Here is a 26,120-nt window from a genome sequence, read left to right on the forward strand (position 1 = left end):
CAGACCCTTATTCAGACAACTAAAGATACTGACAATACCATCAATATATATTTTTAAATGCCTGGAAATGATCAGTAAACATAACTGCGATCTCCAAACCAACTCAAGCTACCATGATCACAATACAAGGCATTGTAAAGACTTCCACATTCCCTATGTAGCAAAAACTAGAAGTCAGAAACATGTTAGCCACTTAGGAATAAAGCTTTTAAATGCACTTCCATCTCAAATTAAAGAATTGAAAGGCAAAAATAATTTCAAGCGTGAAGTAAAAAAATACTTGATGGAAAAATGCTACTACAGTGTAAATGAATACCTGTCTCAGACTGTGGATTGAAACCTGTACTTATTTTTTAAAAATTCAAACTAATTTAATTATGTTTTCAACTTTGTAATTATGGTACTTATGAAAAATCTGTTAAATATCCATAATATGTTTTGTGTATAAGGCGTAGTTCATGATCTATAATTGTTTATCATGAGCACGTACTTTTGTTTTTGTGTAATAAGTTATTGTACACTACTTATGTAATATGTGTATGTAATTTGTTTTGCTGTTTGTATATGTTTGATTTATTATGTGTATGTGTTGTTATGTGTTGCGTGTAATCAAATGACAAATCCTATATCACATGTGTGATCTATTGGATGCTAAATAAATAAATAAATAAATGTGGACGTCAACGACTCACTGGCAGCATTAACTAAATGATAAGTGTTTTGAAGGAACACTGGTTGAGAGACACAACGAAATACATCTTCTAATCAGTGACATAAAAACTCTTTATGTAGGAACAACAACTTTTCCTAGTCATTCATTTTATGTAACTGTAAATTGTCACATTATAATGCTATTCAGCTTTATTTTCAATAATATTCATAATAAGATAAGAGTTAAACAGTTTTGTTTCTTTTCATTTGCTTTTAACTGCTCAATATTTCTTTATTTACACAGTTTTTAAGTATTTACCAGAATTTGCATGAATTATTGTTCTGCATTTAATTGTGCTGTGCCAATCAAGTTGGCGTGCTGTGCATTATCAACCATTACATTTATGGGCAAAAGCATGCCATGAGTTGTTCAGTTTGTTTAGGAGAATATTTTGTCAGTGTAATCTGTTTGATTTGGGCTAAGGGGTGATCATTCGTAATGTCATACTGTAAAACTTGATCAAAGTGGAATGTGAATAAGTCGGAAGTATAGTCAAAACAAACAAATATTTCATTCTGGAATATACTCGACATGGAAACGGAATGCAAATTTTAAGACTTAAATTGATAATTCATTGCATAACATAGAAAAAAGCATGTACAGTACTTCTGTAAATAGTATTTACCCAATTTTAAGATGAGGTTTCCCCACATTTGTCATTTGAAAGATACGGGTCACCTTATATTCGCAGATTAAACTGTTGTTGCTGAGGTCAACGTTTTTGCATTTTTAACAGATTAATGGGGTTGTCTTACATTCACAGGTGAAGCTTTGGCTATTTAGGTTTCGTACAAAATTATTTTGTTCAGTCCCAAAGGGTAGGGCTTAGCAAACAATTTTTGAGTTCAAGTAGGCTGAAGATATCCTGGCAAGCCAAAGCACTTGTTGATACATTATTGACCTTGCTTGAACAAACACATGACATTTGATTCACGGGATATGCAAGAACTATGAACTAGCCACTACAACCTGTGCTTGATTTGTTAAATAAAAAACAAAAAAAAAAAGAGGTTCCGGTACTGTGAACTTCACTCAGTGTGTTTCATTTTTTAATTTATTTTTTAATTCAGATGTTATTTTAATGCCTTTTTTTGTCAGAGGTACTAATACAGTGTAGTATAATGAATCGAGCACTGACTACAACAACCTACTGCTCTGCTTAAAAACTGACAATTTTGTGAAACACAGGAGCAAATATTAAATTCTATCAACTTTCAAAGTTTTGTTGTATTTGAACAGGTCTGTTATAAGTGTTCTCACACACGTGTGGCTACTGTACACATACATTTATACTGTTATTTAACTAAACATAGCACGCAAAGGCAAAAAGTTTGACCTTCAAAAACCATTACTTGATTCTGAATGCAAGTCAATATTTTATATGGTTTTGAGAAACTATAATGATTTACCAAGTGGGCTGCAAAAGGGAAATTCGGTCACTGTTCACCCAGTGAAAAATACTACTTGCTTTTCATCAGCTTTAGAACAAGATGATGACATTCAGATGAAATGAGAATGAAAATTAATACAGAATTCAATGTCTAACAAATGAAATAAACAACATTAAAGTACTGCCACTGTTATCGCAGGAATAATCTACAGTGCAAAGACCCATTCTAGTACCAACAGACATCACTCGATCATATAACAAGAGAAACTTTAAAAATTTGACTGTATCATGATTGTGATCTTTTATTTATGTATTAGATGCTGCTGTTAACATCTGACCTGCGCCATACAAGATATGAGACAACCACGTTAGACTGTTGCTCAAGCAAAGTGCTACAGAACATTGGAGAAGGATCGATGACACAAGCTTGGCTGAGAATTATGATAAGTGTGCGGAGGGGAGTGTTGAGCAGACAGCAATTTCATCCTGCTGCCAACCATGGGAATATATACCAGGTGCTTATGTGTTTTATGAACATCTACCCTGCTTCAACTGCAGTTTTCCTGAATCCATTTGTACTCAAAATTGAATTGACTTTGAAATTGGACAAATACTCAAAAGTAGCATAATTTCTGCAGAAGACGCTAAAAGTCCAGACTGAGATCTGAGGTGTACTTACATGTTTCATGCAGTAATGATGTCGGCACTCACTATGGGGTGTGACGGGAATGATAGAGGGTTTGTCAGTTGCTGATTCTCAAGCCTATGAGAGAGTGGCGGGCAGACAATACATTTGGAAGCAAGAGACATTGTAACTTTCTCACATCAATATAGAAGCGAAATCTGCTATGTTCACAGGGGGGAGGGGCAAGCAAAAATCAGCTGTGTTCTCAGGTACCTCCTTAACTTCAGAAATCGCAACACATTCAGAAGAAATAGAAAAAGATTTGTGACACTGAAGAATGGGAAAGATAGGGGTGTATAAGTTTCACAGCTGCCCTGTTAGGATGTTATGATGATGATTAAAAATAATGGTACCACAGATGCAGGCTATGTAGACAAAGAAGACGGTGAAGATAAAAATTACTGTAAACAGTTTCTTTTTGTGTATTTTATTTCTCCTTCTATTATCAAAATGTAGATAATCAATAAATGACATATGTTGAGAACAGCTGTAATGTTGACTTTTTAGGCAGGTACCTTAAATTAATAAAAGTTTGTAATTTTGATTGGTCAGAATATGGTAAAAAATAAATTTTTCTCAAGGAGCCTCTTAAAAAAAGGGAGGTGGGATCTTCTTATACTCAGAGTCATCTTATACTCAAGTAAATATGGTACCTCAGTTATTCACATCTATACAAGGATGATACTTTTAACACAGAGATTGCACAACGCTGGTTTCAGTGTTTGAGGAAGAGATGATTGTTGTTCTGTTAAACAATGGTTTTATTCGGTGAGACCAAGAATTCCAAAGAATGCACTATACGCATTACTTTCTTCCAGTTTCACTTGACTTGTAGCACTTTTAAGAGATAACATGATGTCGAACAAAATGTATGCTTCACTAACACTTAGTGAAAAGATTAAAGTAATCAATGAAAATGAGAAAGTCAAACTCTCTGGATGCGAAATAATATTGTGATTCAGATGTGGTAAAAACACATTCATGGAACTTTAAGAAACATGGATAAGATAACGTACGAATGGACGAAAGGCAACAGGTAAACCAAAAGAAAGGCGAAGAAGACGGGAAATGATGAAATTAATGAGATACAATGATTCATATGTGTGAGGGCAAGCATACCTTTGTCTGGACCCATGTTGCAGAATGAGGCACTGAAAGTTGATAATGAGCTTGGGGATATGGAGTTTGTCGTACACAGGATGGCTGGACAGTTTCTAAGCTAGACACAGCATAATGAGGAATGATACGAGTGGGGAAGCTAAGAATGTGCAGGAACATGTAGCAATAGAATGGAACACAATACAGTGCTACCCAATAGTGAATTATGAAGCAAAAGACATATGCATTGCTGAAGAAACAGGACTGTTTTATTGTGCACTGCATTCAAAATATCTTTAAATCTGAGGTGAAAAGTGCATTGACAGAAAAGTGTCAAAGTGAAGACTCACTATACCGCTGTGTGAAAACATGTTATGTGAAATGGAAAAGCCACTGGTGATTAGAAAGGCAGTGTATCCCACAGTTCGAAAACACAGACACCACTAAGCTTCCAGTCAGATAGTGACGCAACAGACAGGTGTGAATGGTGAGTGATCATATGGCAAAGTGGCTGGGGTCTTTCAATACCAGAACAAAAAAAGGGAGTCACCGAGCTCTCCTTTTCCTAGACAATGCAACGTGCCACCCGAAAGTCATCAGACGTGAAAGTGGCTTGATCCCTGTCAGATTCAACCAGCCTTCTGCGAACCAAAGACCAGGAAGTTATTTACAAATTCAGGTCCCATTATAGGCCATTACCGATGTAGTCTTTTATTCTTAGAGTTGAAGAATCCAAAAATACACTTGCTTTTGCACGATCAGTTTCTATCCTGTACGCAGCATATTGGATTGGTTTGGTGGTAAGAGAAATAAAGCCTGAGACTATCACCAATTGCTTCAGCAAAGTGGGGTCTGGAGATAATGAACAAAACACTTCTGTACTTATTGAAGCTCAAGAAACTGCACAACATTTCATGTAGTCCAGATGACTACATTCGAAATGATTACTTTCTGTCAATTCACTCCCCCTTTAATTTGGCAACAGATCTAATAGAAATCTGCAAACAAAGAGGATGAGAAGGAGTAAAGAAAGGAGGATGATGATCAAGAGGAAGAAGAGGAGGACGAGCTATATTATGTACCCAGAAAAATTAAAATGCCTGAAGAAGCTACTGTATGCATAATTGATGGTATGTAACCTGCAGTACACATTAACTGTCCCAATCTGCTGGACTTTTATACTGAGCAGAACAATGTGTAGAAAAAACAACTTGGAACAGGAAATTTATACAAGTTTCCCTCCTTGACATGTGGCGAACAACATGAAATATGAAGCAAATAAACATAGGTATTATACACTCCTGGAAATGGAAAAAAGAACACATTGACACCGGTGTGTCAGACCCACCATACTTGCTCCGGACACTGCGAGAGGGCTGTACAAGCAATGTTCACACGCACGGCACAGCGGACACACCAGGAACCGCGGTGTTGGCCGTCGAATGGCGCTAGCTGCGCAGCATTTGTGCACCGCCGCCGTCAGTGTCAGCCAGTTTGCCGTGGCATACGGAGCTCCATCGCAGTCTTTAACACTGGTAGCATGCCGCGACAGCGTGGACGTGAACCGTATGTGCAGTTGACGGACTTTGAGCGAGGGCGTATAGTGGGCATGCGGGAGGCCGGGTGGACGTACCGCCGAATTGCTCAACACGTGGGGCGTGAGGTCTCCACAGTACATCGATGTTGTCGCCAGTGGTCGGCGGAAGGTGCACGTGCCCGTCGACCTGGGACCGGACCGCAGCAACACACGGATGCACGCCAAGACCGTAGGATCCTACGCAGTGCCGTGGGGGACCGCACCGCCACTTCCCAGCAAATTAGGGACACTGTTGCTCCTGGGGTATCGGCGAGGACCATTCACAACTGTCTCCATGAAGCTGGGCTACGGTCCCGCACACCGTTAGGCCGTCTTCTGCTCACGCCCAAACATCGTGCAGCCCGCCTCCAGTGGTGTCGCGACAGGCGTGAATGGAGGGACGAATGGAGACGTGTCATCTTCAGCGATGAGAGTCGCTTCTGCCTTGGTGCCAATGATGGTCGTATGCGTGTTTGGCGCCATGCAGGTGAGCGCAACAATCAGTACTGCATACGACCGAGGCACACAGGGCCAACACCCGGCATCATGGTGTGGGGAGCGATCTCCTACACTGGCCGTACACCACTGGTGATCGTCGAGGGGACACTGAATAGTGCACGGTACATCCAAACCGTCATTGAACCCATCATTCTACCATTCCTAGACCGGCAAGGGAACTTGCTGTTCCAACAGGACAATGCACGTCCGCATGTATCCCGTGCCCCCCAACGTGCTCTAGAAGGTGTAAGTCAACTACCCTGGCCAGCAAGATCTCCAGATCTGTCCCCCATTGAGCATGTTTGGGACTGGATGAAGCGTCGTCTCACGCGGTCTGCATGTCCAGCACGAACGCTGGTCCAACTGAGGCGCCAGGTGGAAATGGCATGGCAAGCCGTTCCACAGGGCTACATCCAGCATCTCTACAATCGTCTCCATGGGAGAATAGCAGCCTGCCTTGCTGCGAAAGGTGGATATACACTGTACTAGTGCTGACATTGTGCATGCTCTGTTGCCTGTGTCTATGGGCCTGTGGTTCTGTCAGTGTGATCATGTGATGTATCTGACCCCAGGAATGTGTCAATAAAGTTTCCCCTTCCTGGGACAATGAATTCACGGTGTTCTTATTTCAATTTCCAGGAGTGTATGTATGTACAACAATATATGAATTTAAAGTTACAGTAAAAATGCCATATTATGTATCAATTAGTGTAAAGTCTAGTGATCTGTTGTACAATATATAGTAAATGAACATCTACTGCACAGGTTTAAACATACGTGAATACGTGTATAATTACAAATTTATACTTTTGTGCACAATACTTGACAAATTTTATGTAGCCGAGTGTGTTTTGTGTAATCCAGAACTTGTCCAATTTGGAAAATCTTTTCATGATTCCACACCAATTTGAAGAAGTTTCAGTGTTGTTTTAGGATTACTTGCAAGCAAGAGTGTAATTTTAGTTAAACTGACGAAAAAGTAGAGTATTTCTGGTTTCTGTTATCCTACAATTTTTGGCTGCTGTAAATTTAGGGGAGACAGGGAAGGGTTTTGTCAGCCCGATTAGTACTGTTTCGGTTAATGCAGCTATATTTTGTGATGCCACTGATCCATTATCTTCACATATGTCGACTGAGTTGTGACAGGACAGTGTTGTTTTAGTGCTGTTGTGACGGTATCTGTTAATTTTAGGATTGAAGTTCAAAATTTAGTGGAAAGTGTAATTCTTTGTCTGTATTCATTGGGTTTACAAAATGAATAGATATGTGAGAAAGAGTGTGCGCTGTAAAGGAAAAGGGGACTGATGACCTCAGAAGTTAAGTCGCATAGTGCTCAGAGCCATTTTTGTAAAAGGAAACACAATGCACTTGCCCACAAACGTGTTTTGGTAGTGGGACAGGTGAGGGATGAGAAGTGCTAGTTGTTAGAACATAATCCTCCTCGTTATATTTGGTAACCTGCAAATTTCATCTATTCCCTCACCTGTCAAAATTAGTATTTAGGGTATTTTACAGACCTTACACACTTGCACTTTAGAGATGCAATCTGTTCACTTGAAAAATTTTGGACAAAGTGCTTGAACTCAAATGGGAACTATACAAAAAAATAAATTTAATTTTGGTCTAAAAACCATAGCCTTTCACTGTCAGATTAAGAATTTTTTGCCAGATTATGAAATTTTCACTTTTTAGCACCACATAAATGTGCAGTACTATATTTTAGTAGCAACTATTCTTGCACCCCACCCCCTACCTCACAAACCATGGACCTTGCCATTGGTGTGGAGGCTTGCATGCCTCACCAATCAAGATAGCCATACCGTAGGTGCAACCACAATGGAGGGGTATCTGTTGAGAGGCCAGACAAACGTGTGGTTCCTGAAGAGGGGCAGCAGCCTTTTCAATAGGTGCAGGGCCAATAGTCTGGATGATTGACTGATCTTGCCTTGTAACATCAACCAAAACAGCCATGCTGTGCTGGTACTGTGAACGGCTGTAAGCTAGGGGAACAACAGCCGTAATTTTTCCTGAGGGTATGAACCTTTACTGTATGGTTAAATGATGATGGCATCCTCTTGGGTAACATATTCTGGAGGTAAAATAGTACCCCATTCAGATCTCTGGACAGGGACTACTCAGGAGGACATCGTCATCAGGAGAAACAAAACTAGCATTCTGAGAATTGTAGCGTGGAATGTCAGATCAGACAGGTAGGTTAGAAAAACGGATAGGTTAAATTTAGATATAGTGAGAATTGGTGAAGTTCGTTGGCAGGAGGGACGGACTTCTGGTCAGGTGAATACAGTGTTATAAATATAAAATCAAATAACAGTAATGTAGGAGTGGGTTTAATAATGAATAAAAATAGGAGCACAAGTAAGCTACTACGAACACCATAGTCAATGCATTACTGAAGCCAAGATACACACAAAGCCTGCTTACCACAGCAGTACAAGTTTATATGCCAACTAGCTCTGCAGATGATGAAGAGATTGATGAAATGTATGATGCAATAAAATAAATTATTCAGATAGTTAAGGGAGATGAAAAATAGTAGTCATTATGGGAGCCGGAATGCGATTGCAGGAACAGGAAGAGAAGGGAAAGTAGTAGGTGAATATGGACTGGGGGTAAGGAATGAAAGGGGATAACACCTGGTAGAATTTGCACAGAGCATAATTTAATCATGGCTAAACACTTGGTTTAAGAATCACAAAAGAAGGTTGTACACATGGAAAATGCCTGAAGACACTGGAAAGTTTCAGATAGATTATATAATGGTAAGACAGAGCTTTAGGAACCAGGTTTTAAATTGTGATTTCCAGGGGCGAATGTGGACTCTGACCACAATTTATTGGTTATGAACTGTAGATTAAAACTGAACAAACTGCAAAAAGATAGGAATTTAAGGATATGGGACCTGGATAAAATGAAGGAACCAGAGGTTGTGGAGCGTTTCAGAATGAGCAGCTGACAAGAACAGGGTAAGGAATATAGTAGAAGAATAATGGGTAACTCTTCAGAGATGAAATATTGATGGCAGCAGAGGATCAAGTAGGTAAAAAGAAGAGGGCTAGTAGAAATCCTTGGGTAACAGAAGAGATATTGAATTTAATTGATGAAAAGAGAAAATATAAAAATACAGTAAATGAAGCAGGCGAAAAGGAATACAAATGTCTCAAAAATAATATCAACAGGAAGTGCAAAATGCCTAAGCAGGGATGGCTAGAGGACAAATGTAAGGATGTAGAGGCATGTATCGCTAGGGGTAAGGTAGATAGCGCTTACAGGAAAATTAAAGAGATCTTTGGAGGAAAGAGAACCATCTGTGTGAATATCTAGAGCTCAGATGGAAAACCCATCCTAAGCAAAGAACAGAAAGGAGAAACGTGGGAGGAGTATATAGAGGGTCTATACAAGGGCGATGTACTTGAGGGCAATATTATGGAAATGGAAGAGGGTGTGGATGAAGATGAAATGTGAGGTTTGACGACAACATTGTAATTCTGTCAGAGATATCAAAGGACCTGGAAGAGCAGCTGAACAAAATTGACAGTGTCTTGAAACGAGGATACAAGATGAACATCAACAGAAGCAAAATGAGGATAATGGAATTTAGTCGAATTAAATAAGGAGATGCTGAGGGTATTAGATTAGGAAATGAGACACTTAAAGTACCGTAGTAAATGAGTTTTGTTATTTGGGCAGCAAAATAACTGATGATCGTCGGAGTAGAAAGAATAAAAAATGTAGACTGGCTATGCAAGGAAAGTGTTTCTGATGAAAAGAAATTTGTTAACATCGAGTATAGATTTTAGCATCAGGAAGTCTTTTCTGAAAGTATTTGTATGGAGTGTAGTCATGTATGGAAGTGAAACATGGATGACAAACAGGTTAGACAAGAAGAAATAGAAGCTTTCAAAATGTGGTGCTACAGAAGAATGCTCAAGATTAGATGGGTAGTTCACATACCTAGTGACGAAGTACTGAACAGAACTGGAGAGAAGAGGAATATGGGGCACAACTTGACAAGAAGAAGGGATCGGTTGGTAAGACAGATTCTGAGGCATCAAGGGATCACAAATTTAGTACTGGAGGGAAGAGTGGAGGGTAAAAATAGTAGAGGAAGACCAAGAGATGAATATGCTAAGGAGATTCAGAAGGATGTAAGTTGCAGCAGTTATTCAGAGATGAAGAGGCTTGTACTGGATAGAGCAGCATGGAGAGGTGCATCAAACCAGTCTCTGGACTGAAGACCACAACAACAACAACATTCTTCCACCACCTTTGCAAGGCATTCATATCACTGGCAATAAATAACAGCATTACATCACCTCTAGGAAGCAATTTGTAGAACACAATTCCATTTTCCCGCTACCACCAGCTACATAGCAACAGCATCAACCTCACCATCAACATCATCATCATCATATCGTCAACACACGTGGATGATACGAAATATTTGCATGGGGATGCTACTTTTTCTTAGGCCTTTGCCATTACTTTCTTCTTTTTATTTTAACTTAAGGGCATCATATTTCTTTGCAAGTAAGTAAGACAGGGACACTCAGTATCATTAATGAGGTAACTGATCAAACAAACAAACAGAGATGGACAAATTGATTGATTTTTGCAGTTTTCACTTAAAATGTGTGGCACACATATTCTAGATTTGTTTTCTAATCTTGCTTGTTGAATGTAAATTTAGTGTGTTGTTTGGCTATGGGCAGTTCATCACATCTCTTAATTCTTGCTATAAATGCTGTAAATCATTGCATAATAAAGTGTTTAGGTCTTACTGGAAGTTCCATATTTTGAGTGTAGTAAATTGATGAGAATAGTGTGGGCCTCTCTGGATTGAGGGAACAACTTTGTTGCTGTGCTTTCTCCAATGACATTTTGACATTCACAGTACCTTCACTGTATTGGTTCTTCCAAATATTAAAAAAAAAAAAATATGTTGGAAAGATTAGCTTTTTAAAGATTGGCACTTCTTCTTCTTCTTCTTCTTCTTCTTCTTCTTTGGTCACAATGAGCAAAAACCTTCATGTTAACAAAATTCAATATGTATTTCCAAACACAACACTCCAAAAAAAGACAGATACATGGCAAATTGTAAACAGTGTCGTGTCAGTACAAAAGTGTTAATTAACAACTTACTCATCACAAAAATGTACGAGTGCAGTATACCAAAGTCAATATTTGATCTTGGGGAGCCATGGAGAAAACAAAAATTGTAACTTAAAATCTATTGCTTTATGTCTGAACCTTGTTTTTGTCTGCTCCTGGAAACTGTTTCTTTCAGTCAGCCAGCAACACCTCCCGAGTACTTTTCTCATTCTTCCTTTGGATACCCACTGGCTCCATTTCAGTGGATCCAAGTGATGATGATTTGGCAGTCTCTTCACAGCAATGGTCAGTACATTTATTTAATACTCAATCTACTCATCCCTCCTTTTACATCTACTTAACTCTATGCTATCCATGCCAATACTGCTGTCTGTATCCATGACCTCACTCTGGATTACAGTGTATAATGCTTTTCAATTTGTAACTTTTTTGTCATGGCTTGTTTTTTATCAGTTTTCTTATTAAATCTGAAACACTTTCCTGATGTTCCATAAAATATTATTTATTTTGTCAAAAATTGCCTTTAGATTCTCAGATCATTGTACTTGTCATATGATGATGGCCTAAGATGCCGAAAGCTGGTTCATAACAAAATAAGTATTATTTTACAGAACATTGCAAAAGTGTTTTCTAATTAATACTGTTGTTATAGTCTGTCAAACATCGGTGGAAAATTCATTTCATGTTTATAGATTTTATCTTCAAGGGGCATGCACGTATCTTATGTATGCAGAGAATTCTAAGGGACATAACCTTTCCCTGGGCATTTTTCCACACCCTTCCTTCCATATTGCTTTCTTAATCATTCCTAAATAAATTGTCTTGGGCTTCAAGAGCCTGAAAATGACAATTTTCATAAGATGAATTGCCTATTTATCAATTACTGTTGAAGCAAATTTCAAGATGCCTGAGGATCTATTGTAATTTACATAGTGTATCTGTATTAGTAAGAAAACAATAATTACCAATTGTGCCACTGTTAGTCATCTTGCGAGGTAAAGTAGCATACTGTCGATGATGGCTTGAACTTCCAGAACCAGGAATAAGTGTAGATGATTTAGAATTTGGTACACCATAAGCAGCACCCAGAGAGACAACAGTCATCGAAACGAGGTCACCAGATCGTCGAATCAGATCCACAACATGCTCATGTGAGGCAGCAGAAACATCTTCGCCATTTATCTGTGACATAATACATGTGATGTGCATATATAACCGATTTAGTAGAGTAAAAAGGCTACAAAACTTTCAGATATACTAGAAGTTGGCTAATTAAATGACTCCTCCCATACCATTGATAACATTTTGATAACACATAGTATTATATATTAATTCACAGCTTATACATTAAATGTGAAACTCATGAGTGTTTTATAGTTGTAATGATGAATCTCTTAAATCAGAAATCATAAAACAGAATGTGCAATTACAAATAACTAAGGTATAGTACAGTATCAGATGGTATAGTACAGTATCAGATTTAAGAAGTCATGTTCCAATGAACAAATAAATATAATAAATAATAGCTTCCATGACAGTGCATATATAAACAAGAAGGAAAGAACAGCTTCTAAATTAAAAATGTCACTGTCAGTTTATTGCAACTGCATGGTTACCAGTTTTGAACTCAGTGAAATTTATGTATCACAAACAAGAAAAATTCTTAGCATAATACATAGTCTTGAATGCATACAAACAGAAAGAACACCAAAATAAAAAACTATTATTCTATATTTTGACAACTATTTAGAAAGAACCAAGCTACACAAGCACACACACATCAATGGCGTTATACACAATGCAATGTAATGGAATTTACAAGGATATATCTATCATCTTAGAAAAATAATTCTCTAATTTAGGTTCTGATTATTCAATCATTTCGCATCATCTCCAAATATGAGAATACTTCCCACATTTTGTTTCATTCACTTTCTTACATCTAGAAACAATGATCTACTCCCTGCTGCAGCTTGTTTTTGGTGTTCTCCTTGTTGTTTTATCACTAGAACATTAAGTCTCTTTTGGGATGTGTATCACTGATACCCAGACAGGATGGCATATTTTGTGAAGCACTTTTCTCTGGCATCATTTCACACTGTCAATGTGAATTCATAGTGGTTTTGAAGGTAGTTTTAACATGTCTGGCATTCAGTAAAATGAAGTCTTATAGTTACTGCTTTGATTAACTAACTGTATAAGTACTCCACAGCTATAAATTTAACCACCAGTCACAGCATTATTAATGGTTACACTGTTGCACTTCAGTTGATATCAAATGTACACAATTACACTAGTAGTACAATTGGTAACCAACATCATAAGGCTGCAGAACTTGACTGCCTTGAGTTACTCACATATTATAATATAAGCAGGCTACATAAGCAATATGGAGAGCAGTATCTCAGCTCATTTTTCATTTCCTGATACTCTACTTACTATGAAAATGCAGCAAAATAACAGTATTAAATGAGTACTCAGGCTGCCCAATTTTTGATAGCAAATGGTTAAGATAAGTCATGAAACAAAAATACTGTCAGACATTCATTTATATCTGCCAACAGTATTTTCAGTTACACTAACTCATGACTTTTCAGTCACTTAAACAATAGTTTAACCCACACTATGGCATCTGCATAAAACATGAAGCATGCTGTTCCATAAAATTTTGGTCCTGCAGGTCAATAAACTCAACCTCTTCTTCTAATATTTCAGCTGAATACCATCCAGCCATCTTCAGAGTGAGCCAAAGTGACTAATGCTCCAGCACTTGCTCTGTCCTTTTGCACCCGAGGACTGAACCACTGTGTATGTGGCCAAAGATACACAAGGCACCAGAGACATTGATAGGTGGCAAAGAGGTGTAACAAATGTATGGAAATTAAATCTATGGCTGCGCAGTTATTCCACACGATGATATTGATGTCTCACAGAGAGCTGCACCATCCCGACATCTTTGTGATTTAATTATAGATATTGCTAGATTCCATGATTTGTCCAAGCTGAAGCCGCTATCTCTATTAATTAAATTCATCGCCAACTGAATTTCAATTGCTTCTTTCACTGCTGAGTCCCAGGAAGATGAAGTCGAGGCTAAAATTTCGACATTATTGTACACCATTGAGTGCCCGTGTCAATACAGTGCTCCGCCACTGCAGATTTATTAGGTTGTAAGAGATGGGTGTACCTGTTCAAATACAATGCATGACACTTGCATAATATCTAACAATTCTTCACATTTCTAGATGAGACACACTTACAGCAAGCAGGTAATCACCCTTGCGCAGACCAGCCATGTCAGCCACTCCTCCTCGGTCTACATCGTCTAGGTACTGTAACGCAGGGCACCTATCCGAGGGCTGCAGTTCCATAAGGGGTGACGTCGCTTTGGCACCACGAAGGACAAATCCAAAGCCCTTCTTGGCACGGTGTAACACTACTGTTCGAGGTTCTGCTGGCAACCTTCCAAAACAAGTAAATTATAAAAATAGGGTTAACAACACTATGCTAACTTGACAAAAGTAGCCTATTCATTAAATAATATAATGAAAAGGATAGTTGCTACTCACCATATAGCAGAAATACTCAGTTGAAGAAAGGCACAACAAAAAGACTGTCAGAAAGTTAGCTTTCAGCCAACAAGGCCTTTGCCAAAAATAGACAACAAACACACATGTACACACTCATGCGCAGCTGGAGCCAGAGACTGTGGTCATGTGTGTGTGAATTGGGTTTTTGTGTGTGCTTGTGCACACGCTCATATGTTGTCTATTTTTGCCAAAGGGCCTTGTTGTCTGAAAGCTAACTTTTTGACAGTCTTTTTGCTGTGGCTTTCTGAGACTCAACACCTCCACTATGTGGTGAGTAGCAACTATCCTTTTTATTATATTGTTACATTCCATCCTTGATTATTCATTAAACAGGAATTATTTAAACAGATGCATAAAAAACAAGTGAAAATGTGAATGAGCATAAGTGGAAAGTTCCGGCACAGCGGGTAGTGAGTTGTTCTTAATTGTTACTCTTTCTGTTTTGAGAGAATTGAGTATTCAGGATGCAATGAACAGAATTTTTTTAATTTCCATAGATTCACATGATATCAATGTCATTTCTTGATATGTTGTACAATCGTTTTAGTGAAAACGCATTGAACCTTTCCTTCTAGCCAACGACTCAATCAAACTATCCATTTCCACCAGAAAGGAGAGAGAATTAAGGTTATTACTATGTACTAAAGAAAGTACTTGTACTGTGTGAGTACATAACACCAAGATTCGTTGCTGTAAAACTAACAGACCTCTTGTTACAGAAGTAGAGGTTACATTTCTTTCCTTCAGTGTTTGTTGTACCGACTCTTAGTTTGTTACAGCAACACAACAGCTAATGTAATTGTATGACTGACCTCAAGAGAGAAGGTAGTGCATGAAAGACAAGAAATGCTGTAGCACTGTCAGTAAAAATGTTCCAATTGCGTACTTCTCATTGCCGTTTTCAAAGAGTTGAAATTGGGTTTGGTGAAAGTGAGGTCTACCCCCACAATGGAGCTGTAGGGGGCAAGAGTAAACACCACATTCCCCCTATAGTGCCACCTACAGGAAGGGTTGCCAGGTCTGCTGTATTTCACAAGGTCTCCTGTACTTTATTCACTTTTTCTTCTTCTTCCGTATTTTCAACAGGTCTCTTGTCTTTTATGAGTTTTTCCATATTTTACCCACCTCAGGTATTTGACGTACTTGATAATGTTTTCCCTAGTGTTTCAAAAAATTTTATTTATTTATTTATGCTAACATTTATGAATCATTCAAAGATTATCATTCCCAAAACAATAATTGATATTTCCATTTTGTCATCTTTTAATTCTCTCTTTTTCATGTTTACAAGCTTGAAGCTTCCATGAGAAAACTGAGAAAACTTTTGTCTCGAGCTTCATAGCATATAGAAGTGCAGCTCGGTCTCAGTTCAGTGTGCAGTTTGTACTGTACTTAGTACATCTATTTAAGTATGGGTAAAAGGCATTTCAATATGTAATTGTTTCAGGAAACACTCATTACTTGTGTACACTTTCGTGTACAGGTGTACTTCACAGTCTCCTAAAGGTAAAATACATTGATAATGTCACAATCGGAGTATTTTGGCCATTGTTTCCAAAATTTCCCATATTTTTAGTTTGAAAACCTACAGAAGTAACAAAATTCACAATTGCGTTCTGTACTGATCACCTTCAAAGAACAAACTGTGCTTAACAGCAATGAATATTTTTAAAAAAATCTTGTGCTGAAAGCTGAAACTGCTACTCTGAAGAGAGGTTTAAGTTACCATTTATAATGAACCAAGATGTGTTTCAGTTCTTACATGTGTACAAATGGTGCTAAAAAGACCGAACTCAGTGGTGCAGTCCCGTATAGCACTCAAGCAATGTTTGATTGCAGACGTTGCAAAGGGAAACAAGTCCCTCAGATTCTACATTACTTATTGAAATGAATGGAATTGATGTAGTGGAAAAAAAGGGCAGACTACTAGAACAAAAATCTATTTTCATAATTCATCCATTAAATTCTGTCTACATTTTAAAACTGTAGAATTCTCTGTCAAGCTTTTAAGTGAATGATGCACTGACTCATAAAGTTATCTTACCATTTAGAATGTGTTATATACTTTTGATGTTTATCTAGTTTTAAACATTAGTTACTCCCTTGTTGAATTATGTTTTTATATTTCTTTTCTATTCCAGTATTCCCCATACTTTCTAGTTACAAGAGGTGTTCCATTTTAGGGCGTTGCTGCAGTGTATATGCAACATAGCGTGACTCCAATTCATGTATCCATTTACCAACATGTAGGCAAGCGATTAGTGGGGCATTTGTGCCTTTTCAACGTGTGTGTTGTGAATATGGAAATGTGAACTATAGTGACATTATTACCAAAATTGTTGAAACAGGACCAACATGCTGTTATTCTTTTCTTAGCTGCCGAAGGACAAGTACTAGTAGGCATCAGTCAGAGAATGAAGAATGTGTACGGGGCAGTTTGTCTGCTGAAAACTACGACAAGGATTCCTGCTGCTTCATGACAATGCATCTGCCCATATCGCAAACATTGTAATGCAGAGACACCCAATCACCTGCCCTATAGTCTACAACAACACAAGTCAGCATGATGGGAATTCAGACTATGGCTTCTGGAAGTTCGATGCTGATGTAAGAATACCAGCAGTGACCAAAATATACTGCTTAGTTTGCAGGGACATACAGCCCTCAGCTACAACCTGTTGGAGGAGCCCACAGGATTGCAGAAGCGGAAAGTAAAAATAGTCCATGATCAAGTTAACAATTTCGTAGTTAGGAGGTAGGAGAAATCAAAAAGAGAGTTTCCACTAGGGTCATTTATTTTAGCTATTATAATATTCGAAGAATTAATATTCCCAAAGTGGATTGATGTCACTGCAGCCCATATGGGGCAACACGGCTAGTGTTGGAAGAGCTTGGACATGTGACAAACAGCAGCTCCAAACACTTATGGCATAAGAAGCTTTGCCTTTGATCATGTTGAATTTACAATGTCTAATCACGTACAGTCACAGAGGAAATGAATTTGATTGGTGCTGAAATAGTATATTTTGGTTTGTAGCACTCCACGCAGACTTGGACAAGAGTAGATGATTAGTAAAGCTTGTGCCACATGAGATGCCATCCCTCCAACTAATATCAGTAAATAGGATGCTGGGACTATTCCAGTGTTCTCTGTCTCATCGCTTATGACCTTTACAACAACTTAAAGTTCTTCTTTCTAAGGAGGGTCATTGCTATTATGACAACATCTCATACAAATGAACATCATCTTGGAGGTAACTGTTTCAGGATTGAAGTTCAGTGCAGTTCTTTGTTGCTGCTTGAAAAATGTTTGGCAGTTTTCTTCTTGAAGAAATATACACACAGTATTAGAACTACATGATCAGTGTGTGTGTGTGTGTGTGTGTGTGTGTGTGTGTGTGTGTTTGAAGTTTAAGTCATTCAATAAAATGTAATTATTATTGTTTCCAAAATTGTGTTATTACTAGATTTCTTGGCACCAAAAACAATATAAAAGCAGTAAACCATCCAGGAGCCTCTGACAAACAAATACTATGTAAATGCTGAGTCCCAGAAAGGCACAACAAAAGACCGTCAAACAAGTAAACTTTTGGCTAAAAGGCCTTCATTGGAATTAGACAACATGCACATACTCTCTCACACAAACACATCTCACACACACGACCTCAGTCTCTGGTAGCCGTAACCAGCCAGAGGCTGTCATCATGTGCATGTGAGTTCCGTTTGCATGAGTGTACATGTGTATGTAGTCTACGACCTCAGTCTCTGGTAGCCACAACCAGCCAGAGGCTGTCATCATGTGCGTGTGAGTTCCGTTTGCATGAGTGTACATGTGTATGTAGTCTAATTCTGATGAAGGCCTTTCTAGCTGAAAGCTTACTTGTTTGACAGTTTTTAGTCGTGCCTATCTGCCAGTCAGCACCTCTGTTATAACTTGAGCAGCAACTGTCCTTTCCATAAATACTGAGACAGTTTTGTGTATCTACCATATTTAAGTTTTCTGAAGAGTTTTTCTTTGTTCCACTTCCTGCTGAGATCTGAAATTTCATTGTAGTGCTACAATGCATATTTAGCATCCCTATGAAATGTATTAGGTATTCTGGGCAGTTTCTTGTCTATACTGTAAAATCTGTATTTTTCTACTTTCTTTACTGATGAAATGTGCCCGTGATGAAAATGAATTGGTGTGAATGGGAAATGGAGCTATGGTTATGGCAGATATATGGACCAAGACAGTTCTTTGTTGGATTCCAAGAGATAGGGAAAGGCAGCCTAACAGAAGGTGATCTGAAGACACGTGAAAACTTGTAGGAATGGTAAACATGACATCATGTTAAACTGCTGGGTCACATGGAATCCACATGAATATTTTTGCAGCACAGCCTTGCAGCTGCCAAACAGTCGTTTTAGCATGCCTATAGATCTTCAAATATGAAGCAAAATTATTTCTTCAGTATCCAGCGACTAAAGCATGTGGGGACCCTACACTTTCTCTGATCATTACTTCTGTAGATATAGCAGAGGACATATGTGGCTATCTCTTTGAAGATCGTTGTCTAGTGTTGCTAACAATGCTGCAAGGGTCTGCCAAGTATTAGCAATTTGATTCGTGTGATGTCTGCTAGCAAGGGACAATAATGTCTGCTAGCAAGGGACAATACACTTTTAGGAATAAATCAGTTTATTTACATTGAACATGCTAATTTGTGCAGTTATGTAGTGGCCTCTCGAAGCCACTTGGAAATAACATATTAACAGCTTATTTACATGGTCTCCTTGCTTTTAAGTCAAAGCTGCACAGCTTGTTATGAACACACTCCAGTGATAATTTAATAAAAAGTGCTCAGTTTTGTTGTTTTCAATTTGTAATTTTATGATTGGTAAATATTAGGTTCTCCAGTTGTCTGGTACTTTGATGATCGAAAATTTTTAACCATTGTCTACATGACTGATTATTTATTTAACTGATGGAAAATTTAATAGAAAGTAAGAAAAACTGCTTGAATTACAAGTAGAGTGAGAATGGCTGGCCAGTGTTTACCTTCAGAAAGCGAAATTATTAGCATTGCCAGTAAAAAAAAGCTTTTGGAGCTTGTATGTTCATACAAGGTGGGGAATGAAGGGGATTGGTTAGAAAGAAAGAAGATGATAATGTCATTTGAGACTTGCACAATGGACTTGTGTTCAGGAGGATGATGGTTCAAATTTCCAGCTTTAGGTTTTCTGTGATTTTCCTAAATTGTTTAAGACAAATGCCTGGCTGGTTACCCTGAAAGGCATGGAAACTTGTTTATGCATCCTTTGCTAATCTGAGTTGTGCTCCTATCTCTACTGACCTCAACGTTGATTGGACATTAAACACTAATCTTTCTTTCTTGTAGCTCGGCCGTGCCCCTTCAAAGGAACTATTCCAACATTTGCTTTAAATGATTTAAATAATGCATCGCAAACTTAAACCTGAAAGACTGGCCAAGAATTTGAACCACTGTCCTCCCAAAGGCAAGTCCATTGTCTTATCACTGGGTCACCATCTCACTTGGTGATTTGTTGGGTTTCTGGAAATACGGATCCCATTAAATGGCTATGGAGGAGATCATGAAAAGTCAAATGTGTATATAGTCCAGATATCAGATATGTGTATGAAGATGATCACCTTACTATGGGAAGTATGTGGTCAAATGTTACCTGCAATGAACATAGGGTCCTGCATGTGATAAAGGAACAAAAATGAGTACAAACCACAAAAGACAGTAAATGTCGTCAGGAGGTCTGTAGTTTTTAGATGTCAAGACTGTTGTAAATAGCTTCCCACATGTTCACTTCAGTGCCTTGAACCAAAAGACAAGCTGGAATATGACTGTCACTACATGTCATTTATTTTGAGCAATAAACAAGAGACATCATTACTTCTTGTCTTTAATGCAGAGAATATTGTTTCATATGACGCACCGAGAGAAATATGTCTCATCTTATTGTCAATGCAAAATGGTATGTGTAATTTGGATGAAAATGTGTTAACACTAATCACCACAAACTGGTTTACAGAATTATGTGAGTGCAGTTGTTTGAAGAATTCAGCGTTAGGTTAACTTGCATGGGAATGTAGCAACTGTTTCTAAAATGTTTTTCTGTTAAAATAATTACTCTCGAATTAAATTATCACCAGAAAAAGTACTCACTGTTTTTTTAGCCGTGGTGCTGTTGCAAAATGTTTGTGCACAGATTCCCGTCTCCCCTGCACACGGGGAGGAGTAGGCCGAGTAAGACATGGTGGAGGCTGTGGCAATATTGGTGGTGGCACCACACCTTGGCGTAGACGTACCTCTTGTACACAGTGGGCTGGGAACAACCCTGTACCTTGACCACGCAAGGTGCCCTCTAGGAGACCACAGTCAGTTGAGCCTGTTACTGTAACAGTGAAAGCTCTGAGTTGCTTTCTATTCTCCTGTTACACAAAGAAAATCAAACTGGAAATACATTTATCTTATGTAATATAAAATAAAACTGGAAAGTAAAGAGAATGACCTGCTTACCTATATCAATATAGGGACAACATATGAACCAAAGGACAGTTGAATCTCAAGCTTTCCAAAATTTTAACCAGTTCCTTATTTAAGGAAAAGGGGGTGGGGCATAAAAAGTGTACGATGTACAGGAACTGAATTCAAGAAAAGTCTGGCCAAGTCTTTGAGTTGTAAGTGTTGTAATCTCAGAGAAGGGAGTGTAACAGACATTTGTACTATGATGTGCTACCTTTGACAAATTATAAAGCTCTTGAAGACTATCAATTGTCAAAAATTTAATAACAAGCAATGTTTGTGAATAAAGAGAAAGTTGTTCCTCAAAAGCTGTAAATTCAGGGATGTAGTGTAAATAAAAACAGAATATATGCCTCCAGCAGATGATGAGAAGTTTTTATCTACACAGGTAACAGTGTTGGTACATAGCAAACATTGTGAGGAATGCACAATGCTGTGAAATACTGGAATTACTAGATCAAGTGCAACACTCTGTGAAGTTTTATAAAGCTGTGAGAACACTACGACAGCTGGCAGCAAGTGCATCAAAATCAGTGGTGTCACATTGTTAACCCCTATTACAAAGATATAAACAAACAACAATACAAAACATATAGGTGTTCATCATACATGTTTGAAGCATATGCTCTCATTCTGCAGCTATAGTGTACAAGAGGACTCATAATCTAGTTTTCCCCTTTATTCTTAAAAAATTATTTTCGTCTAATCATACATATCTTGTCAAAAAAGAAACGAGAGTGCTCTCATAACTAAAGAACTAGTAGTAGCGTATTACTGTGCATGTGATTTTTGCCTTTACCTGTGTCTATATGACAGGATTCATCAAAATCTATCAACTTCCTGACAATGGGGAGGATATTTCCTACAGACATATTCTTGTCAACAACTAGCTGGCATAAATGTTGGAGCTGCCTCAAGGAAAATGACATATGGAAATGTTCTGAGCCAGGATGGAATGATAGCAGGCATGTATGAACCGAAACCAATCCTACTTTAAGACACCCACTTTGATAAATTTGATTTTCAGCATCAGTCTTGTCTCGCATCTCATTCACATCATTTTCTAATGGAGTGCAAGAACATGTCTATAGTGAACTGCTTGTCCAATGTTTCTGAAATGATCAATTCTGACTAGACCTGTCACACTTTGAAGACACTGTTCAAGAAGAAGAAAAAATTCTGACTAAATTTGTCACACTTTGAAGATACAGTTCAAGAAGAAGGAAAAAAAAATATGAATCTAAACTGCCACAACAAGAATTTGTTTAGTAATGAGTAACGTGAACAGTCTTGTTTCTTTCTGCCAGATCTTGGATGATATGAAACATGTATGCATAACATAATTGCGTGATGCCTTTAACTTACAATTGTAACATTATTTTTAATGTTAAACTTTGTAAATAGGGATATGTATGTTTCTATGTATGCATAGCATTTATGCTTTAAAGTAAATAGTCATAATTATTCTATTTTAGTTATTTTGTTATTCTAGAGGACTATTCACTTACCAGCCACAAAAGTGGGAATTAAAATACATAAGAACATCATCATGCAACCATGAAAAGGTGTCGTAATGTTTAGTTATTCAATACAGACAGTTTCTGTCAAATGACCATTTTTGAGTCACCTACATATTATAAAAATGTATGACAAATAGAGTGTATGGCAATACAGTTGTGGTCAACCATTGTACACAACAGATATTCAAATTAACATTACATAAAGCTAAAGAAATCCCTGCTGTCGAATACATTGTTTTTTGTACGCTATGTTTCTTTGTGTATGTGAACTAACTTATATAGGATCACTAACAAATAATAATGAAACAATACATCAGTAAGAAGAACTTCAGTGTTCTTTCCCGTACCTTATGTGCAGGATTTGGAGGTACATTTACTTCGCTCATGCTCCAGTTGTTCCTTTTTCATCAGATGCTCACTTTCTCCACCTTACTGTTATCAGTATAAGGTATAAATCTATTTTATACTTTCATTTTGAATGGAATACATCCAGTTCTCAATGTTTAAAATAATAAATTCTTCTTGTTATAGTTCAGATATAATGATATTGTGAAATTTGGGGACAGAAACAACAACAAAAATGAGGAAAAACAATCACCCACTGAAGAATAATGACAGCTTGCACAAGAGCTTGTGTATTTTTGTCACTACTACATGTGTGTGTTTGCCACTCAATGTTCAGTTGCAAGTGAGAGGTCTGTTTTCCTCATTTCTATTTGGTAGAAGTCCTTATAGTTTTCTCATGACATATATATTTATTAGTACTGCCAATTTTATGATGTTTATCATACATAATATTTGGGCTGGGGGTGGGAGTTAAACTTCATGTTTGTGACTGAGACTACTTTGTGTTACAATCTTGCAGTTAATACTATACATGTGTAATTCAACATTACTTACCTTCAAGAATATCCCCCTGAGAAATGCGGAGATGGCCTGGGAGACTAGAGCTGTAGTTCTCAAGACACACAACAGCTGTCCCAGGGAGAATGACAGAGTTGTTCGTAGTGTCACTGTTGGCTGTGCCAACTCCAGAACTATCACTGATGATGTCACTTGTATCACCCAAGCTCTTGTCTGTTGTGAAACACATCTCTTTAGAATATAAATAAAATGGAACCATAACATGGATATTAACCAAATAATTTGTAAAACAGAATTAATTTGGTTGCATATTGCAGATCTACAAAACAACCAGAATTGGAATCATATCGAGGAAGTACACCTGCACATATCACTTGATAACACTAGTTTACTCTCTTTTAGGAAGTGTGAAATATAATATATAAGAATTTTGTAATTAAAATTTCTTAATTAACTAAAAAGCATTCTCTTAATGTCTCCCCCCCCCCCCTCTCTCTGTCAGACTTGGAGGTAGGATTCATTTTCTGGTGTCATCATACTGTGCAAAATGTGTTTCTGTATTGCATGGCTGCCTGTGATGATCAACTGTCCAGTGTAGTGTCTTGGTTGTGCCATTATGAATGATTATTGAAATGAATGGAAGGGAGAAGATGAAGCCTTGCTCCTTTTGAATAGTATTAAAGAGGGCACACAGCTTAATGAACGTATCAATTGGGCAGTCACACCCTACAGTGTTACTCAATTCTAGAGGAGAGATCTTTGGGATATAACCCATGACCATAGTTCACAGTCCAGTAATCAGTAATCCATCCACTTAGGTATTTGAACTGAACAGAAGTTATGTGAGAATACTGATAACTTTTGAACAACAATACAGATGGCTGATTGATCTATAGCTGATTTGGAGATTTAGTGAAATGGCACCAAAATGATGTGATATTGGGAGAAGTACATCACCACCCTTTACCATACACAAGTTATGTACAACCATGCAGTTAAATACTGTCTGAAGATTTCTTGGCATAATAACTGCTCTAATGATTCCCAGGTACAACATTATATGTTTCCACAGTAACTGTGGCCTGGAAAGATGTGGGCTCAAGGCCAAGACAGTCAATCTGGGTAATAACAACTTGTCTTATTAAGCTTACAGAGTGGGGTCAATAGTTTGTTTCTCCAGCAGAGGGCTCTCACTGTGAACGTCCCCTGCAATGGCATTGTAGTCCCTCCCATCCTATGGGTGCTTGGAGTTTTGTGGTGGGGCAGCATATAAATTGGCTCCCCAATACTGCTCCTTACAGTGCATCAGCTTATGAAGGCGATGAGCAGCTGTCCCATAGAAACAATGTGTGATTATTATGATATTATCCACTGTTACTTGCAACAACTATTTAACTGTATAACGAAACAGTTTAACCACTGGAGTGAGCACTATTAATTGTGACCAGCCACACAAAATGGAGAGCCTTTCACAAACAAAAGAATTTGGTGAGTACGATACCGAAAATCCCAATGAAATATTTCTTCAATTACATATAAATTTCATAAGCCACATTATGGCAAGTGAAAGAGGGTACTTTTTGCACCATGGTCACTTCACAAATGGTCTGTGGGAAGGATTGTAAGTAAGCCTCAGTGTAACCTTCATTTTCTTTTTGTGAGATGTATGTATGAGGAAACAAGATATTGGTTGTTCTTCAAGGAAACTATGCTCTCAGAATTTTAATAGCAAACCACATCATGGTGCATTGCCTCTCTTGTAGCATCTGACATTACAATCAGATAGCATCTCCATTATGTGTTCACACTTACTAAATTAATCTGTGATGAAACATGTTTCTCTTCTTCGGATCTTCTCTACTTCCTCCATCAATTCCATCTGGTACAGATTCCCTACTGATGAGCAATACTCAAGTATTGTTCGAATGAGGTTCTTGTTATCTGTAGTCTTCATGGGTGGCCTACATTTCCTGATGGTTCTTCCAACGAATCTAAGTCTGACACATGCATCATCTGCCTGCAATCATTTTATCATACATTAATGGATCTTTCTGCCAATTTATCCACAGTATGTTACTTTTGTTTATGTTTAGGCTCAACTGCCAATTCCTGCACCAACTGTCAGTTCCTAGTGTTACAACTTCTCTATATATTGTAGCATCGTCTGCTGAATATACTGATATACTGTGAAAAGTAATTGCCCTATAGTGGGTCCTTGGGGTACATCCAAAATTACTTTTATGTCTGAAGATTTGTCTTCTGCTAAAAATGACCTGGAATAGTTTGTTTGCTAGTAACTCTTCAATATAATCACAAAGCTGGTTTGATATTATGTGCACTCATATTTTGTCCCCTAAGTGACAATGTGGAACTGTGCTGAATGCCTTCTGGAAGTCATGGAGTATTGCATCAACTGAGGTGTCATTCTCTGCTGTCTTCTGGCAATGGACAGAGAGACCAAGATGGGTCTCACACCAACATTATTTACTGAATCCATATTGATTCCCACAGGTGGGAT

At 37.9% G+C, this 26,120-nt stretch overlaps 1 protein-coding gene across 1 annotated transcript in view; it reads right to left on the reverse strand.

Moving 5' to 3' along the window:
• LOC126176067 (SH3 and multiple ankyrin repeat domains protein 3) overlaps positions 1-26,120 on the reverse strand; it is a 254,511-nt gene that overhangs the window by 33,925 nt on the left and 194,466 nt on the right. The window contains exons 11-14 of the mRNA XM_049923201.1: positions 23,639-23,815; positions 20,859-21,087; positions 14,350-14,551; positions 12,055-12,271 (exon numbers count right to left, since the gene is read on the reverse strand). Of these exons, the coding sequence (XP_049779158.1) occupies positions 12,055-12,271; positions 14,350-14,551; positions 20,859-21,087; positions 23,639-23,815 (825 nt within the window). The remainder of the gene's footprint in view (positions 1-12,054; positions 12,272-14,349; positions 14,552-20,858; positions 21,088-23,638; positions 23,816-26,120) is intronic.

The sequence above is a fragment of the Schistocerca cancellata genome, chromosome 3, assembly GCF_023864275.1.
Source record: "Schistocerca cancellata isolate TAMUIC-IGC-003103 chromosome 3, iqSchCanc2.1, whole genome shotgun sequence".
NCBI lineage: Eukaryota > Metazoa > Arthropoda > Insecta > Orthoptera > Acrididae > Schistocerca > Schistocerca cancellata.